The 21116-nt window shown below is 38.3% G+C and overlaps 1 protein-coding gene across 1 annotated transcript in view; it reads right to left on the bottom strand.

Annotated features, from left to right (window-relative positions):
• The window catches only part of LOC125241430, a 32500-nt gene extending 21463 nt beyond the window's left edge, over positions 1–11037 (bottom strand). Inside the window, exons 1-3 of the mRNA XM_048149921.1 lie at positions 10933–11037; positions 7086–7291; positions 4768–4873 (exon numbers count right to left, since the gene is read on the bottom strand). Coding sequence (XP_048005878.1) covers positions 4768–4873; positions 7086–7291; positions 10933–10979 — 359 coding nt within the window. The 5' untranslated portion in view covers positions 10980–11037. The remainder of the gene's footprint in view (positions 1–4767; positions 4874–7085; positions 7292–10932) is intronic.
• Positions 11038–21116: the final 10079 nt, after the last annotated feature.

Raw genomic sequence — 21116 nt, 5'->3', positions numbered from 1 at the left:
AAAATGCTCTAAAGGACAATATTTTATAAAAAAAAGTTACTTTGCAGGCCTAGGCCTAAAAAATAATATGAAATCCCTTTACAGTCCTCTCGAGTTGTTGCGCCCAAAAAGCGATACTTCCCAGCCCATTTTAAGGAACGTAAAGACAATATTTCATTGCATGTTTGAGAAAAATATGTTTTATTCAAATAGGCTTACAATAAGCACTTTTAAATAACGAACAAATTATTCAAATTAAATTTCAAATTATTTATTTATACGGTACCTACAGTCAAACATTTACAAAGTTTTGTGCTAATCCTAAGAATATTATGTACATTTAACAATATCAAATGCAGGTACCTTAGGTAAGAAATTTACAGGTCATGTTGCTCTGGTTCCTACACTAGGCTCAGCCTGTCTCGTAGGTAGCCAGACTCCAATGAGTTAATGTCAAAATTTTCGAATTTACAGAAATTAGCAGCGAGGCATCCTACAATTAATTAAAGTTAAACTAATCAAGACAGCTAACAAAAAGCTTTTTCAATTAGTAATGATTGTTTTTCTCGCCTGCGATTTCAGTGCCGCGCCGGAGCTCGAGGAGGTAAGACGTATGTCGCTTTGGTCTCCGAGTCTTCATCGCAAACGTCGAGAATATTTATTGTTGTGTGGGTCGGACGCCTTGTTTCTACACGGGCTATCCTCGCATTGTGTGTGTGTAAACAGCGACCAACGAATTTGATCCTAGATCCGTAAATATTTGCTTTTGTAATACTTTGTTATGTTTAAATGTTAAAGTATTACAACGTTGTGATGATAAAAATGTGAAAATTACAATACGGTCAAGATGATAAGACACATCAAGATGGTACTCGGGATCTGATGATGGAGCCAGAAGGTGGTCACCAGTACCAGTGAACCATGTAAGTAAACGACTTCGTGTTTAGGCTCGTTGGGTTCGTCTCAACAAGACCTTTGACAAGAGGTGGTACTCAGGGTCTGATGATGGAGCCAGATGGTGGTCACCAGTACCAATGAACCATATAACTAAACCCAGAGATGGGGAAATCGTAATCGATTCCGGATTACACGATTACTTGATTTTACTTTGTAATCTGACACTACTGGGTGTCATCACATAACTAATCTGCCGGCTCTCGGCGGGGATCGGATCTGGCTGGGGTAATCATCTATACAATCATTACTATTAACAATAATTCGGAATCATAGTCGATTCAAAATAACTGAAATTATTGACTTGATTACTTTCAGATTACGAATATGTAGTACCTCAGATTGCTGACTGTCACTTTGACACAAAAGTCGTCATGGGTGTCGTAAAATAGGTTTTAGGAGGTGCTGATTCCAAAATTAATGACTAATGTTCAATCTGACATTGCTGACTGTCACTTTGACACAAAAGTCGTCATGGGTGTCGTAAAATAGGTTTTAGGGGGTGCTGATTCCAAAATGAATGACCAATTTGGAATCTGACATTGCTGACTGTCATTTTGACACAAAAGTCGTCATGGGTGTCGTAAAATAGGTTTTAGGGGGTGCTGATTCCAAAATTAATGACCAATTTGGAATCTGACATTGCTGACTGTCACTTTGACACAAAAGTCGTCATGGGTGTCGTAAAATAGGTTTTAGGGGGTGCTGATTCCAAAATTAATGACCAATGTGGAATCTGACATTGCTGACTGTCACTTTGACACAAAAGTCGTCATGGGTGTCGTAAAATAGGTTTTAGGGGTGCTGATTCCAAAATTAATGACCAATGTTCAATCTGACATTGCTGACTGTCACTCTGACACAAAAGTCGTCATGGGTGTCGTAAAATAGGTTTTAGGGGGTGCTGATTCTAAAATTAATGACCAATGTTCAATCTGACATTGCTGACTGTCACTCTGACACAAAAGTCGTCATGGGTGTCGTAAAATAGGTTTTAGGGGGTGCTGATTCCAAAATTAATGACCAATTTGGAATCTGACATTGCTGACTGTCACTTTGACACAAAAGTCGTCATGGGTGTCGTAAAATAGGTTTTAGGGGGTGCTGATTCCAAAATTAATGACCAATGTGGAATCTGACATTGCTGACTGTCACTTTGACACAAAAGTCGTCATGGGTGTCGTAAAATAGGTTTTAGGGGTGCTGATTCCAAAATTAATGACCAATGTTCAATCTGACATTGCTGACTGTCACTCTGACACAAAAGTCGTCATGGGTGTCGTAAAATAGGTTTTAGGGGGTGCTGATTCCAAAATTAATGACCAATGTTCAATCTGACATTGCTGACTGTCACTCTGACACAAAAGTTGTCATGGGTGTCGTAAAATAGGTTTTAGGGGTGCTGATTCCAAAATTAATGACCAATGTTCAATCTGACATTGCTGACTGTCACTTTGACACAAAAGTCGTCATGGGTGTCGTAAAATAGGTTTTAGGGGGTGCTGATTCCAAAATTAGTGACCAATTTGGAATCTGACATTGCTGACTGTCACTTTGACACAAAAGTCGTCATGGGTGTCGTCAAATAGGTATCCGGAGGTGTTTGAAAACTAATGACCAATTTGGAATCTGACACTGTTGACTGTCACTTTGACACAAAAGTGATCATGGGTGTCTTCAAATAGGTTTTCATGGGTACTGATCTCAATATTAATGATCAATTTGGAATCTGACATTGCTGACTGTCACTTTGACATAAAAGTCGTTATGGGTGTCGTCAAATAGGTTTCCTTTCCAGGGGTACTGTGCAATGTCAGGTTCCAAATCGGTTATTACTTTTTAAATCATTTCATTAATTTTGGAATCAGTGCCCCCTAAAAACTATTTGACTACACCCATGATTCCTTTTGTGTCAAAATTACAATTAGCACTGTGAGATTCCAAAATAGTCGTTAATTTTGGAATCAGCACCCCCGGAAACCTTTTTGAAGACACCCATGACGACTTTTGTGTCAAAGTGACAGTCAGCAATGTCAAGATTCCAAATCGGTCATTAATTTTCAAATCAGCACCTCCGGAAACCTATTTGACGACACCCATGACGACTTTTGTGTCAAAGTGACAGTCAGCAATGTTAGATTCCACATTAGTCATTATTTTTGGAATCAGCACCCCTAAAACCTATTTTACGACACCCATGATGACTTTTGTGTCAAAGTGGCAGTCAGCAATGTTAGATTCCACATTGGTCATTAATTTTGGAATCAGCACCCCTAAAACCAATTTTACGACACCCATGACGACTTTTGTGTCAAAGTGACAGTCAGCAATGTCAGATTCCACATTGTTCATTAATTTTGGAATCAGCACCCCCGCAAACCTATTTGACGACACCCATGACGACTTTTGTGTCAAAGTGACAGTCAGCAATGTCAGATTCCACATTGGTCATTAATTTTGGAATCAGCACCCCCTAAAACCTATTTTACGACACCCATGACGACTTTTGTGTCAAAGTGACAGTCAGCAATGTCAGATTCCACATTGTTCATTAATTTTGGAATCAGCACCCCCGCAAACCTATTTGACGACACCCATGACGACTTTTGTGTCAAAGTGACAGTCAGCAATGTCAGATTCCACATTGGCCATTAATTTTGGAATCAGCACCCCCTAAAACCTATTTTACGACACCCATGACGACTTTTGTGTCAAAGTGACAGTCAGCAATGTCAGATTCCAAATCGGTCATTAATTTTTAAATCAGCACACCCGAAAACCTATACTCGTGGTATATGCACTTGAAATGTGAAAGTGAAAATGCTAGAATGACATGTAAACCACGAAGTTGTATAGTCATATTGTTCATTGGTATTGGTGACCACCATCTGGCTCCATCATCAGACCCTGAGCACCACCTTGAAGTAATTAGAATTGTATTTGTCTTATTTTATCATCATATTAATATAAATATCTGGGCGACCGAGCTTCGCTCGGTTCTATTTTAATATATCACGTCTTTAGATAAAAAAAAACTCTTATAAATACAAAAACAAAAAAAAAGACAAAAAACAAAAACTTAATTTCTGACCGGGATTCGAAACCCTGACACCTACGATCTATCTGCGTACATTAGACCGACCTCGTGCGACTGAGCTAAGCGGAATCGATGCGCGCGCGGCGAAATTAAGGACCATATTTTAAGTTTACAAATGCGAAAGAAAAACTCATGAAAACTCGAAAATTCGCGTTTTCCGGGATCTAAGGCTACGCTAGATCGATTTTTCACCCCCGAAAACCCCCACAAAACAAATTTCAGCGAAATCGTTAGAGCGGTTTCCAAGATAGTCGGTATATATAAATAAATAAATAAATAAATAAATATACAAGAATTGCTCGTTTAATAGTATAAGATTATACTTTACTCTAATACTTATCATATAACAAAAGCAAATATTTGGGATGGGATCTACTTTTATAATTATTACTTTAATTTTTTAAATAAATTTTAACATAATTGATATTATTTCGCGCTATATTCTCGTATTTTCGTACAAAATAATGTTTATTAGAAACCAAAAGTTTATATCGAGATAGTAGATTGTGGTTGTTATCATAAACTAATCAAGACAGCTAACAAAAAATAATCTAATTATAATTTTAATCTAGTGTGCACATGTTGTGTATATGTGATTATGTGTGTCGGTGTGTGTGTTTGTGTGTAAACAATGTACAATTTTCATCTTATTCCAAAATGTCAAGCCATTTATTGGTGCAATGAGCAATATTGGTTAAAAACTACATTGAATCAATAAACTGATGTTTCCTACTCACTTAAGTTTCATCTTCGGAGACTGGTGTCGCGTGGGTTGGCTGCTGGTCGATCGGGCGCCGTAATGGCTTGAGGCTCCTGAAGCTGGCCGCAGCAGGCTCGGTGATCCTGAAATATACTTGGCTGTTAGCTACGTTCTTACGGCCCGGCCACGTCATTGGTCTAAGCGCGACAGCGGTGAGCGGCAGCCATACGTGCGAATGAAAAGTCCCATCGCCGTCTCGCTCCAATGTATGGTGGCCCAGCCCTTAGTCCGTTTTCATATTATCCGATCCGATATCGGATGTCGGAAGGATTTCAATGGAAAAAATCCAAGATGGCGCCTGTAACGTATGGGATATCGGTCCGACATCCGACATCGGATGGGATAATGTGAAAATGCAATTTCTGGGTTGGTAAGTAACATTGTTACTCAGCGTCAATATTTCCTGGCAATTAACGACGAGTGTCACTGTCGAGCGATAATTGTCACTATTGTGAAATAGGCCACTGTTCATTATTTAAATTATTTTTTCTACTCCCGAACTGTTATTCGTCATTTACAGGGTCGTGCATGGATCTTTAAAGCCCTACGTAAAAGACTATTCCCCAAAGCCAGCGCCCGCCGGCTACCGCGCACGCGCGCAGTAACGAAAAAATTGAAAACGCATTGTTTGGCTCTGTAACCATGGCAACGCATTGTTATATTTATCAAGAAAACTAAGTGCATTGTCGTAGAAAAAGTATTGTATGCAACGGTGTTTACCTGAGTCCTGGGGATCGATTTTTGAGTCTCACGCGTTCGAATTCGGAAAATTGACACTGAAAATAATAAGCAAGCCACCGTTTTCAACCGGTATTTTAGTGATAAAATCCCGTATGCGAGATTCAAAAATCGCGCCCCTGACCTCCTCCTCCTTTAAACGCCTTTGCATAAAGTACTATAATTTACCTAAGGCACAATGAAACTTGAATTTCCTGTATGAGCTATAGAACACCGTCGAAAACCACACGAACTTTTCCTGCACCATTTTATAACTAACACTTCTAACGCTAACACAATTCGAAATAAACTAAGGGAACTGCTTGATATATTGTAAAGAAAATCACCTGACTTTGTCTGGTTGGCGTTAAAGTTACGAATACTCAGAAATAAAGTTATTTTGAATAGTTCTGATTTTGACAATAGGTTAAGGTGCACCGGGCCAATTTAAACGAACACGCGTGCATTTATTAAGCTCTGAAAGAAAATTTTATTTATTTGTATGATCCACGTGTTATGATTACTACTCGTAAATATTCTAGTAATACACGTTACACGCTATTTTAATGTGTGGCAATTACAAAATAACTAGTTTACTAAGCTCAACTAATTTAAACAGATTGGTTTAGTTATTTATACCAATTGTCCCAGAATTTACAAGATTTTCTCGTTCAGTTTACAGTATTTAGGTATTCATGGACGAGATTTTTTTCTCCGTGATGCTGAAAAAACACGTGAATGAATTACTTCGTTTATATATGTTTCAGATTATTGAGCCACAAATCCAAACGCTAAACAGTAAAAAAAAACTCAACAAACAGACCGACCATATTTGTATTTGAAGGTATTGATTTGTTATTTTGACAATATCTGGTAGATAAGACTGATAAGCCATAAAGATAATTTTCGTTCAGGATGATTCATATTTGTATTTTTTTGGTATAGCGTCTTTTTGTGGCGCTGGTAGAATTATTTTCTATTTGATTAGATGAAGTCAGATGTCAGTGACTTATGTAGGTGTAGGTACCAAGATTTCATAAATGCAAACTTGCAAATATTACTCTAAAGTAAGACCAAAGAAATGAGAATAGGACATAAAATTTCAGAACCCACCTTGTGGTGTCCCAGAGAGCGGTGTCAAGTGCGAATGTATGGATCCTGAGATCCCGTTAGCACAGTATAATAAAGAGTACTATTGTACAGTATGGCCACTCCCGCCCCCCGCTGAAAGCGCCGCCCACCCCCTCTCGGTTACCTCACAGTTACCGCCTGTCAAAAACGCGAACAGTCGACCTGTCATATCTCACTCATACAAGCATAGTACGCGTTCACCTACACGAGGTTAGAATTTTTGCTAGGAATGCGCCTCTTTCATATATTTGATCACCAGTTTCCGAGATGTGTTAGCAAGCTGCATATTCCTCCATTGCCCCACTTTTTCATAAGCAGCTCCATCGATGTATAGTGTCTTTATAGTACCTACCAAGGTTTCAGGAATGCAAAAAGTCTTTCGCTAAACTATAATATAAGATCAAAGAAACGAGGAAAAGTCGTTTTACAGTAATTTCAGAACATTACCTTGAGGTGTCCCAGAGAGCGGTGTCAAATGCGCCGAATGTATGGAGCCCGAGACCCCCTTAGCGAGCTGAAGGGCGGAATACACCCCCATCGCCCCCTTTTGCATGCGCGCCGCCATTGGTGACATGGTCAAGGGCCCGGGAGTCGTTATAGGGTGCTTCTCCACTTGTAGGGCGCTTATTACGACGGCTTCTCGATTGTAATATCTGGGAAAAGGATTTTTAGTTATTACCACAAATTATATATAAGAAGATCATACCATCCCATACATTAAAATGCGACCGCCTAAACACGCGCATAGGTACACTAAACCACAAAAAAATATCTTATAGCTTTCGATTATACTTGTAGATGGCGTTAAGTGTCACTTTTGACATAGATTTACGGCTCGAAAGTGACACTTAACTCCAATGTACAAAATAATCGATGTCAACAAGGCATTTTTTGTGGCGCCACATCTATGTATAGTGTAGGGTATGCACGTTCTTAGGCGGTCGCATTTTAATGATCTTCTTATAATTAATCTATGTTATTACAAATAAAAAATCTATATCATAACATAAAACTAGGAGAAGCGCCTCAAAGCAGTAAAGTAAGCAAATCGCGTTCGTCTTTTAGCTTTAAGGCGATATATTTCCGTAGACGCTGCGCGCACTCGTTTTTTGAAGCCGTTAAAAACATAGAAAAACGCAATGGAAAAATCTGAAAACGATATATGTTAAATTTCAGGATCTGGTGAGTATGTTATGGAGTTGAACAACATGAATGTTACAACTTCTTCTCTTAACAATAAATCGTTCCCATGGCTATGATAAGAACTTTTTTGACTTGTTTTTTACATAAATATATAGGTAATAAGATTATCTAGATGAATCTGATGAGTTTATGCCGGTAGCGTCATTAAAATAATATAATATTTACCAAATACTACCAAATCCGCAAAGGAAAGATGGAACAACTATGAACCCAATTTTAAGACCTGTTACTAATCCTGTTTTTGCAAAAAAAAAATTTTTTTGAAAATTATTTTGAAATTGAAAACATTTTCGATGGCACTTATGGCCTCTTCAGTCGCGCGGCGGCGCTTTCAGAGGATGGACCTGTGTCAGTTTTCTCCGCGTGGTCACGTGCCATTAAAACAATGGGGAACAAAGCTTTGAGGAGGCAGAAAAAATAATTGCGTGCTAGAAAACAAATAAATAAAGAAAATTCTAATCAAAGCCCGTGAAAAGGTAAGAAAATGATAATTTATATATGCACGTAAGTGTTTCATTTTCATATGATGTTATCAAGTGACATTTACGATATCTAAACATCATAGATTTTAGAAACCCCTAGATGACGGGTCTGTGACGTCATTACAGCACAACTTTTCCACGTAGAAAATATATGACTGATGTCCAGCTAGTGAACAAACTTATGCAAAATTTTCATAAAAATATTGAATTGTTCGAAAGAAAAGGCGGCGGTAGGTACAGTACTGATTGAAGTTCAGGTACGGTAGGTATTTCTGTCTTTCAAAATTTGGTATAAGGTTAATTAGATCGTGCTACCCTCCGTCTATATTTTTTCTGTGTCTATGCCAAACATGTGGCCAGCCTGACAGAAATTTTGTTTGACAACTATCGCCATTTTTCCACAATAGTTAAAAGATTGCAGTATTTTAACTTCTCAATAAATTTTGATGAAAGTCCATTGATAAAGCTGGACAATTTTTTTATATTTTTATTTGGTGGGTATGATTACGGTACTTGATATTTAAAGATATTTGTCTAATATTCAAGATTATATGAATCCTTCAACAAGCTGTCTGACTCCTTTGACAATAGTTGATACTTGATATGAATATTACTTGAGAATTCAAGGTAGGCATAGAATGGTATTAATAATTTATCCTGTGCTGGGTTGTATGTATTCCATTTGGAGGTACGGTAGTGGCGGTAGTGCCCCCGCCAACACGAGTCAAGCGAAGAGAAAAGCTGTTTTCTTGAAGCATTTTGTCGTTCTTCTGAATCGTCGAATTTTGGGTCTGGTTTACAGATAAATATAATTGTCAGGATATGATATCAATATAACTTTATTAAATAGAAAAAGTTTCAATTGCATAGTTTTCATACTTTAGATTTTATTCATATTTTAATATAAATAGCACAGATTTCATCAGTGACTGGCTGAGTGACTTCATCATGTTTGAAGTTGTAGGTTCATAAACAACAAGAATAAAATTCGAAACTTTGGCATATATAAGGTCCTAATTTATTAGTTGCAGATATTTTAACACATGATACTTTACATTAAAATAATTAACTTTAAATATAAATTAAGAAATCTTTTCATGTAACTTTTTTGATTTCATTTTCCTAACAAAAAAAATAATTATAATTTCGTCTAAAAAAATCATCATGTGCATTATCACATGTCACAATAACACTGTCTGTCATGTCAACAATTGTTTGTTGTAAATGTCGTAAAGATTCGGCGGGAAAACTGCACATGTCATTGAAGTGGCCAGTTACAGTTAAGTGGTACGTAAAAGAGGTACTAGAATCTGTTCAATGACTTTTCATTTAATAATCACATAAACAGGGTGTTTTTACGTAGCAAATTTGTTTTTCCGTTTTCTCCAAAAAAACATCGTAAAAGCTATAATGTTTCACGGTTTAATATACTCCAGAGACCGAGTACTATCAGCTGTAAAAATATCTGCATCTAATAAATTAGGATCTTATATACAGCTTAAAGGCTTTCAATATGAAAATGAAAAAGCGTTATTTATTCACGACTGACAAATTTTATGTGTCTTTTTAAACAACAGTGACATGACATAATATCTTTTTACATAAAGTCTATGGTCAAAGAAGCTGATGGTTACTGTGTTCCGTTAACAATAGGTTTATAAGAAAAAACTTCTACATAAAGTAGAAAACACGCCGAGATGTTAATCTTTACCCTCCTCCCGCCTCCCCATTTTTATGTCCCCATTTTCGGTTTTTTTATATATTCAGGAAAACCGTAAAAGCTACGGTTATGATGTTTAGGAGAAGTAGACCAGGTATATTTCCATAAAATTCTCCACACAGTATTATCTTTGCAGGTAAATAATTGTAACTCGTAATTTTCAAATTATTCTCCTATTTATTATGGGACTAATGATGAAAACGCAAAAAAAATCTATTGTATACATTTCGACTGTTATGATACAGCTCATTTCTATGGAACATCTAATTTTTTTTTTCGTGGTTTCAGCATTGGACCCTTAATAAAAGTTGTTCATAATGATTATAAAGGGCTTGTATCCATGGCATGAAAAAACTAAGAAAGCCCAGTTAACCAATGCGAAGACGTGGCCTAGAATGGAGCTCGCTCTCCCAGAAGGTCCTGCCTGAAGCCTGTACACCCTTAGAAGGGCTTGCTGGCTGGATTACTCATTTCAAAAAGCTGATACCTTGCTTTTTGAAGCAGACACTATATCTCTACAAGTTTCTACTGGGAACCATCTAGAGTGCTGTATGTACAGTCAACCAATTGGAACCCTAGGCCATGTCAAAATGACAATCAGTTAGAAATTTCTTACAATCTGATTTATAACGTCACTCTTACATATAATATATAATAACAGACCTAATATTAGTATTAAATTCAATAAATAGATGATGTTATGTATAAATATAATTAATAAAACATTATTGTGACTATAGAATAAGATAACTGTATCTAATTAATCCAAGTGTTAGCATGTAAGGTTTAACTGTTAATGCTAATGTTGAAATAATAAATACATAATAAATAATAATAATAAATAAATAAATAAAACATAGTTCTACAGTGGTTGGTTGACTATACTTACTTCTTAAGCAGTATCTTGATGTGCGTCTCGCTGACAGTAGGAAACATGGTGCTGATCTTAGCGACAAGAGCGTCAGTATCTGAAGCCAGTGTGAGCGAATCCTGGAACTTGTCGCTAAGGTGGGACACCCGGCCTGGTAGCGGGGAGCCGCGGGGAGTGAGACAGAGCGCGCGGCCCAGGATCGGACTGTCGTTTGGTGTGCTGTAGGCGCGTCCGTCCTGCGAAAATAACGGGGGTTAAATGTGGTTTAAATTTGATTGTGGATAAGCGAAAGCAAATATTTAAAGCCGGCTAGTGACAATATACACCGTGTTTTTGTTTTCCGTTAAATTCGACACGTAGCTAGGTTAATTATCAGGAACCACCCTGTATATCACTTTTAGTTAAATTCGCAAAAAAATTTTTTCATCATTTTCATACATACAAAATTTATTAGTGTGAGAGACCCTTAAGAATAACATTTAAGTTAGTGTCAAGTGATTGGTGACACATGTCAAAACAAATAACATTAGGAATTTGGTAAAGGCTGTCACATACGTGTTCAGTAATTATATTTATTTTTTTAATAACTCGATAACCGTAAGAGTTAAGATGCTAGTTTCTTAGAGAAATTAATTGTATTTGATCTAATAGATAATTAATTGTATTAGATCTACGGGTCCTACTATAATTTGATCTTAGTTTTATTAATTTTAATTTAAAATTAGTAATAATCTATGGAATGTATTTCCGGCAATAAATAATTTCATTTCAAATAAGTAAATAATTTCATTTCATTTTTCATTTTGATCTAAAGAACCTTCCCTTAAAGTTAACGGAATTCAATAAAAACAGGGTGTATTGTTGGCGTTGCCGCTTACACAAAAATGCAACTGTCAATAGTACTATAGAATTGCTTATCTTCAGTATTTCGGGGAGTTATGTCTTTCAAACCTTAGAAATATCTTAGAGTACTGGTACTGAATGTTATTGGAAACTAATGGAGCAGTGAGTACGGGAGGGCAAATGCTCTGGCTCTGAGAGTACTAGTTTGGCCAATAGACAAAAAAAAACTAATTAGTCCGTCAATTACTTAGATTATCATTATTATCAAAGAATTTTAGACACGTATTATTTATAATTTCTCGTAAACGAAAAATGACGACGGTACAGTGCGTCGAAGTTCCGCGTGACGTCACGCCTAGGTACAATTTTTACTTAGAAGTGACGTCACAAGCCCCCACTCCGGAACTGTGATGGTCTATATATTTGCATTTTTTCATTAATTAGAATAAGCGAAAAATATGTGTTCAGTATTTTTGGACGATCTAACTGACGGACTAAACAGAATGCCATTTTTTTTATGTAGTCGTTCGTTATCATTATTATGTAGGCATATTGACGACACCGGTCTGGCTCAGTCGGTAGTGACCCTGCCTGCTAAGCCGCGGTCCTGGGTTCGAATCCCGGTAAGGGCATTTATTTGTGTGATGAGCACTGATATTTGTTCCTGAGTCATGGATGTTTTCTATGTATATAAGTATGTATTTATCTATTTAAGTATGTATATCGTCGCTTAGCACCCATAGTACAAGCGTTGCTTAGTTTGGGGCTAAGTTGAGCTGTGTAAGGTGTCCCCAATATTTATTTATTTATTTATATTTGGTGCTTACGATGTGAGGCTTCAGCCCTTTAGGGTGGAACATCTTAGGGCTATTCTGGAAGGCGGCTGGAAGGCTAGGGTATAAGTGCACATGATAAGAAGGCAGGGAATACTAAGTGGGTATATAATGTACTTACGATGTGGGGCTTGAGCCCTTTAGGGTGGAACATCTTAGGGCTATTCTGGAAGGCGGCTGGAAGGCTAGGGTATAAGTGCACATGATAAGAAGGCAGGGAATACTAAGTGGGTATATAATGTACTTACGATGTGGGGCTTGAGCCCTTTAGGGTGGAACATCTTAGGGCTATTCTGGTTCTGGAAGGCGTGCTGAAGCCGCACGGGGCTCGGGTACAAGTGCACTTGGTACGAAGGCATGGAATACTAAGTGGGTATATAATGTACTTACGATGTGAGGCTTGAGCCCTTTAGGGTGGAACATCTTAGGGCTATTCTGGAAGGCGGCTGGAAGGCTAGGGTATAAGTGCACATGATAAGAAGGCAGGGAATACTAAGTGGGTATATAATGTACTTACGATGTGGGGCTTGAGCCCTTTAGGGTGGAACATCTTAGGGCTATTCTGGTTCTGGAAGGCGTGCTGAAGCCGCACGGGGCTCGGGTACAAGTGCACTTGGTACGAAGGCAGGGAATACTAAGTGGGTATATAATGTACTTACGATGTGGGGCTGGGCCCTTTAGGGTGGAACATCATAGGGCTATTCTGGTTCTGGAAGGCGTGCTGAAGCCGCACGGAGCTCGGGGACAAGTGTACATGGTACGAAGGCAGGGAATACTAAGTGGGTCTATAATGTACTTACGATGTGGGGCTTGAGCCTTTTAGGGTGGAACATCTTAGGGCTATTCTGGTTCTGGAAGGCGTGCTGAAGCCGCACGGGGCTCGGGTACGGGTGCATATGGTACGAAGGCAGGGCCTAAGTGGGTCTATAATGTACTTACGATGTGGGGCTTGAGCCCTTTAGGGTGGAACATCTTAGGGCTATTCTGGTTCTGGAAGGCGTGCTGAAGCCGCACGGGGCTCGGGTACGGGTGCACATGGTACGGTGAGTGAGACTGCTCCGGGCACAGACATGGTGGGACAACACACACTGTGAACAAGGCTGTGCATATCACATATCACACATGTGTGGGAAGCGTGTGTAAATGTCTGAATGCTAAAATGCGATTGGTCGTCTGTAAATTAACGCTTTTTACGCTTAAGGTGTATAACTTTTGTTTCTATTTGTGACACAACATGGTCATGTCATTGGTGACAGTAGCGAGCGGCGGCTATAGGAGCGACTGAAAAATCCCATCGTGTTGTCTTATGGCCGCCCCTCACTGCTATCGCTTTAGTTAGACCAAATTCGTGACTGAGCAGTTACTCACTATTTTTACTAGTCAGTATTTCTGGCGTATGAGAGCTGCTTTTGTGTAATAATATAAACTCAATCTCAAACTTTATAATTCACTGTTAGTCTGTGCGGTAAAAGAGGAATCTTAGAATTGCACTGACTATATTTTAACCATTCAACCAAACATAGACCATTAATAGTTATTTGTTATACAAGGGGGCAAAGTTGTATTTTAACGCCGAGTGTGGAATTGAAAAACGAGCAAGTGAAAGGATTCTATAGTTGAACCACGAGTGAAGCGAGTGGTTCGAAAATAGAATCCTGAACTTAGCGAGTTTTTCAATACACGAGAAGTAAAATACATTTGTACCCGAGTGTAACACAAAACTTTTCCCCTCACTATAGCGAGGAAACTACAACGCAAAAAATGCGTTTATCACTGCTTCCAGTAGTTCCACAGGTGGTAAATCATCTTCATTACTAGATTCATCTACTTTTATCAATTTTAAAGCAGTTAATTTATTATTATTATTATTATTTAATAAGCAGGCAGGCAGTTAAAGAACTGATATAGCCTGTATCCAGTGATCATTGTGACAGTAATCATAGCCGAGTTGTAGATGTGATGTGCTTGTCTAGTCTATTTTTAAACTGATTCACATTTTGTGCTGAGACCACGTCTTCTGGGAGTTTGTTCCAAGATCTCACTACTCGATTGCTCAAAAAGTGTTTATAAGGGTTACTGTGAGATCTATCTCTCTCTAGCTTTAAGAGGTGACCTCTCAAACGAGTGTTGTTATTACGCTTGAATATCTCTTGAAATTCCTTGAGGTCGTAATGTCCAGTTAGTATTTTGAATGTCTCTATTAAATCCCCACGTTCTCTGCGGTCTTTTAGAGTAGTGAGCTTTAGTTCTTTTAGCCTTTCCTCATATGGCTTGTTTTTAAGTTGTCTTGGCAGTTTAGTGAAGCTACGTTGGACTTTCTCTAGCATATCAATATCTTTGGCAAAGTAGGGACTCCAGGCTTGAAAAGCGTACTCCAGTATAGGTCTGACATAAGTTTTGTATATTTTTAGCATCATATCTGGTGTCAAAGTCTTGAAAGCTTTTCTGATCAGATAAATTATACTTCTGGCTTTTTTGACGATTGTAGATATGTGCTCCTCCCATTTCAAGTTTTCGGAGATCTTAACGCCCAGGTCAGTTTGCGTTTGTACAACCGTTAGTGGATTGCCTTCCAAGTGATAAGTCAGACGGGGATTCCTATTTCCTATATGGAGTACTGTACATTTAGCAGAGTTTAGATTGATTAACCATTCTTTAGACCAGCTTGCTATGGCATCTAGATCACTTTGTAGTTGGTTATAGTCAACAAATGGGTTAGAAAATATCTTAGTATCATCCGCAAAAGTACTAATACTGCACTTGATGCGCTGTGGAAGGTCAACTGTGTACAGTATGTAAAGCACCGGGCCTAGGACTGAACCTTGTGGTACTCCACTATTGATCCGTCTTTGCCGAGACTTGGTCAAACCAACTCTAACTTCAAAGGTTCTTTGTTGCAGGAAAGCCCTTATCCATAGTAACAGTTTCCCACGGATTCCCAAGTGTTCTAGTTTAAGAAGTAGCCTTTCTGTGGGAACTTTGTCAAATGCCTTTTCATAATCAAGATAAATTACATCCGTAGGGTCTCTGTTGTCAAAGCTTTTTGTCCAGGAAGAGAGGCAAGATAACAAGTTGGATACTGTAGATCGATGAGGGCAGAAACCATGCTGTTGGTCACCTATTACACTGTGCAGGGCAAGAAATCCTCTTATGTGTTTAACTATAATTTTTTCCATAGCTTTGGATGCTACACTAGTAAGACTTATCGGCCTGTAGTTCGATGGTTCAAGCTTGTTGCCCTTTTTGTATATTGGAGTGACAGTAGCTGTTTTCCATTGCTCGGGTAAAATGCCTGTGTCATATGATGTCTGCATTATCAATGCTAATGGGCCGAGTAAGGCGTCACACTTTTGCAGTAGTATAACTGGGATGCCATCTGGTCCTGGTGCAGAATCTGTTTTCATATCTTTAATGACTTGTTTAAGTTTATCTACTGAAAAGGTAACATCTGTAATGCTCTCCTGAACTCTGAGTGATGGATCTAGTTGTGGTAGCTGTCCCTGGGGTTCTATCTGAAAGACATTCTCAAATTGGTCCGCAAAGGCCTCAGCAATGTCAGGGGCACACGTTACAGTAAGTCCTTGTTTGTTGCAGACAACGCTGGGTGTGCTCACTTTCGATGCTATTTGCTGGCGAATGTAGGAGTAAAATCGCTTTGGGCCAGTTTTCAATAAGCTAGTTTCATATTTAATTCGGCACGCTTTTATACGGTTAGTTAACTTGTTATTAAGCCTTCGGTAATCTTTGTGATATTCTTCCAAACCAGTTAGCACATATTTATCCCAAAGTTCTGTTTTCTGTTTTATCATATCTCGAGTCTCTTTACAGGTCCACGGTTTATCACGTACAACAGTATTTGTTTTAGTCTGCGGCACATGTAGGGCCATGGCATTCTTCACTTCAGCAAGGAAAATATCGTATTGTGATGTGACATTCTCCACTGAGTCCATTCTGTGTGGTAACCTAGGTAATAGTGTGTCATTTATTTTGTTAAAATCTGCTTTATTGTAGTTGTATCGAAAATGTCTTGTAGCGTTAGGTATCTTTGTTTGGAACTGTATGGTAGCTTGCAGGCAGGTATGATCACTTTTACCAATAGGAGCTTGGTGGTCTACATTTGATATGAGTATATCATCATTAGTTAGTATAAGATCTAAGCAGGATGGCTGGTTGCCCTGGCGATATCTGGTGTCTTTATTTACTAGTTGATGGAAGTTGGAGTTGTTGTACCACTGCACGAAGTTGTTCTCTCTAGGTGTCAGGTATCCTGAACTTTCCACTGGCCATTTGACGCCACTGTAGTTAAAATCCCCCATTACGATTAGCAGATTAGACTCCGAAGCTTCGTTCAGCATATTAAGTAGGATATTGTCCTGATCAATTGTTGAGTCCTGTCCCCTATATATACCACACAATATGAACTTGTAGCTACCAATTTCTACGTCCAAGAATAGACATTCCAAAGATGTATGTTTAGTGTTATACTTGCTGTTAAGTTTCGTTCTCATTGTAATATCCAGTTCATTTGCAGCATATATTGCTACTCCACCACTACGTTTTTCAGTCCGGTCATCCCTGTATAAGTCATAGCCTGGTATTTTTATCATAGCGTCGGGAATAATTGGTTTTAGCCATGTTTCTGTAATAACAATGAGGGTAGGTTTCAGATTATTTATTCTAGTCAGAAAAAGGTCGAATTTAGAAGTGACCGATTGTATGTTCGTATAGAAAATGGTAACCGTAATAATAGGAGGTAAGTTTACGCTAACTGTGGTGACCCTGTTGTTGTTGGACTTGTTGGCGGCCCCTGTTGGGATTGGGACACTATGGCTATTACTGATGTGAATTATTGGTTTTTTGTCGGTCCGGTGGCTAGTTTGTCGGTCTCTACGATTGTTGGATGGCCCCTGATGTACTTGATGGTAATTCCTGTTTCACCTTCGCTTATACGCCTGTTCAATTCTTCCCTTAGATACTGTAGGTATTCTCTTTGCATGGGAGTGAGGTCTGCTTTCACAGAAGCTGGCTTTGCTAGTCTTTTTTTGTTGCTGAGCACTTCAATCGCATCCCTCTTGCTGCGTAAGATGACTTTGAGGGGGCGTGGCGAAGTGCGGCTGCTGGACTTAGCACCCAGGCGGAACGCTTTTATTCCTACACAGCTCACGTTCTTCGAAACACTGGTTATCAAAGTCGTAGTTTCTCGCATATCGTGCTCTTTTCTCTCTTCTGCGGTCTCACTCGTAGACTCAGGAATGTCATAGATGATGATGTTGTTAGCCCTATTTGATCTTTCAGTTATTTCACGAACAGCTGATTCCGTCTCCAGCATGCTTTGGCGTACCCGCAGCTTTTGCACTTCACTGGTTAGTTCATTTAGCTTTTTTAGAATCAATGGCAATTGCGTTATTGCCGATCGGCAGTCAGGACAGTAAAAAGTCATAACTCTTGCGACTGTCTTTAGTTCAAGCACTCTAACTTCCGTCGGAGACAGCCCATGGCAGTCGTTACAAAAGAGATTTTTGCACATATCACAATTAACAGAAAACTTCTTTTCATTTGGTGCTTTCTGACATTTCGAACATTTCCCCTGTGCTGATACGCTAGGGCTTCCGATTTTCTTTCCAGACATTTTTTTTTTTGGTAGTTTTTAGAATGGTTGCACTGGTATCACTGAATGACAATTTGAGAAAAAATAATGAGGGTAGGTTTATATATTTCAGTAGCCACAAATGTCAGACACGGCTATTTAGCACTGTTTTTGTTCAAAATTCGTAGTTTTACGTGCAGATAACACCTGACAAGTGAGTTTGACTCCTATCTGACTATATTCAATTCAATTTGACTATATTCAAGGTCAAATTACTTTACCCACTAGTGGATAAAATGCGTTTTTACTCCGCTGGTATTAAAGGACAAAACACGTGTTTCCGAGCTAGTGAGGGGAAAAAAATATACATTTTAAGAAACAGACAGAATGTTGTAATATATGTATTTAGCTTCGTAAAAAAATATATAATGTACATAAAGGGTGTCCCAGAAGTAAAGAGACATTTTTAAAAATCTTACTGGCCGAAAATTTTATAAGAAAGAAAAAAAAGTTTAGGTGTCATGACGTCTATGGTTTTGTTATCTGTCATTTAAAGCGGGAATTTAATTATTACGGAATATTTTTTCAAAATGAAGCGTCAAGAATATGAAGTATTTGCTAACAGAGTTATTCTATTTTACGAATCTCATAATAAAAAGGATACAGTAAACCACTTTCTTCAAGAAGGTGCTAGGCGAACTAGTATATATAGAATTATAAGACGTTACGAACAAACGGGTGAGACTAGTTTTAAGAAGATTCCGGGAAGAAATAGGACAGTGGCGGTACCTCGTAATATAAATCGGGTTAAATCGATTTTTGATAAGACTCCTTCGACGTCCGTCAGAGTGGCAGCTGATAAATTTAAAATACCTAAGTCGTCTGTCGCCAGAATAAAGAAGAATGATCTAGGTTTGAAAGCATATGTAAAACAATCAGCTCCTAAATACATAAAGGACCAAGAGCAACGTGCAAACCGAGGGCGCCGAAGAGTTTACAACAGTCAGCTAAGCAAAGTACTCGTTATTGACGATGAAACTTATGTTCCGGTGGATCCCAACGATGTTCCTGGAAAGCAGTATTTCCATTGTACTAGTCGTAAAGATGTGGCTTACGACCAAAAAGTTGCAGCAAAAGCCAAATTTTACGCAAAATATTTAGTATGGCAAGCTATAGACCAATTTGGCAATGTCTCCGAGCCATACATTTCGTCAGCCTCCATGAACGCAAAAGTGTATCTGAACGAATGCATTATTAAACGGTTGATACCTTTTATGTCTAAGCATCATTTCAGGGATAAGGTTATCTATTGGCCGGACATGGCGACGTGTTACTACGCTACTGATGTTACTCGGTACTTAGAGTGCGAAAACATCGACTTTGTACGTAAAGAAAAAAACGTTCCGAATGTACCGAATAAGCTCGCGGTATCGAAATGTTTTGGTCCCTGTGCAAAAGGGAGTACAAGAAACGACCAGAGAAACCTAAATCCATAAAAGCTTTCAAGCAAATATGGACCAAATTGTCCAAAAAAGAGGCTGCAAAATCAGGAACAGCCGTAATGCGGCGCGCCTCAGAAAATTTAAGAAAAATTGTTTACAAAGGTGTTGCCAACGCAAATTTAATATAAACATAATAATTTTATTACTTTTGTTATTATTTTCAACCAAAATTATTACCTTTGATGTTTACTTTATATTAAAAAACTTGAAAATAAATTTGTCTCTTTACTTCTGGGACACCCCATTAGTTGTAGCCACTCCTGTGAATCAATCATAGTATACTTTGTGCAACACACTTTGAATAAAATATAGACTTTCTAGAATTGTCAATGTTGTACGCAATATCCAAAAATCTATATCTTTGTAAAAAAAGGAAAAATAAATAAAAATGAATTATTATTCCTTTAAAGTCCACTCTAAGTTTACAACAACATAGTTAAATATCAATAATCTCTAGCTGTCTACAGGTTCCCTTCTTAGGGTTCTGTACCTCGACAGGAAAAAATCGGAACCATCATAGAATCACTTTATTGTCTGTCTGTTTGTCTGTCAAGGCCCTTTTTCTCAGGAACGCCTGGAGGTATCAAGCTAGAATTTATATCAAATAATCAGATCTACTGTCTCTTGGAGCCATGAGCTTTCTAAGCCAACATAATCAAAAGATCCAGCCCTTTATGCTGCAAAATTCTGCAAATTTTCGACATTCACAAGGGAATCAATTGCTGTAAACTCAGAATCTTAAAATTTATTACGAAACAACGTGTACGTTGGACCTTAACTCTTCAAGTGTCATAGGAATTTTTATTTAGTTTGAAATTTGATTTATTCCAATTAGTCAAATTTGACTGTCATAGTTGGTTGGGAGTCTACAGCTGATACCCGAAAGCTTAAGGCAAGTAGCCCACTAGTGTGTAAACTTAGGTGGACTATGATGTACTTTGAAAGCATGTGCAATCAACAGTGTTAATATAATTATATGTACTCTATCCATCTGCAGGCCATGATGCTCGGGGTATAACCTGTTCTTCATGTTCCTATGTTAATTTATTCTCTGGAAATAATAACATGATTAATGATTATATACTAACTTTAGTTTCTACTATTTAAGGCTGCCTGTGCACTGGAGCGGAGAGAGGCAGCAACAGAGTGATGAACAAGGTAAAAATCCACCAATAGAATAGCAGGAGCGAGATTTCATGATGCTACTGCCTCACTCCGCCTCAGTGGACAGGCAGCCTTAACCTTTTGAATGCTTTGCCTCTTGTGGCAAAATGTTGCCTACACGCCATTACCTCTACTAGTAAATAATTAATATTAACCTTATCTGTCAGCACGACAATTGCTTTGACAGTGTCCGACATAGCCACTTTAGTGGGTATTGGTGTGGTAGGCTAGACGGCACACAACCACTTTATTGGTTTTTGGCATTCAGACGGT

Source organism: Leguminivora glycinivorella, chromosome Z (genome assembly GCF_023078275.1).
Source record: "Leguminivora glycinivorella isolate SPB_JAAS2020 chromosome Z, LegGlyc_1.1, whole genome shotgun sequence".
Lineage (NCBI taxonomy): Eukaryota > Metazoa > Arthropoda > Insecta > Lepidoptera > Tortricidae > Leguminivora > Leguminivora glycinivorella.
Note: the sequence above shows the minus strand (reverse complement) of the source record. Positions and strands in the feature narration are given on the sequence as shown.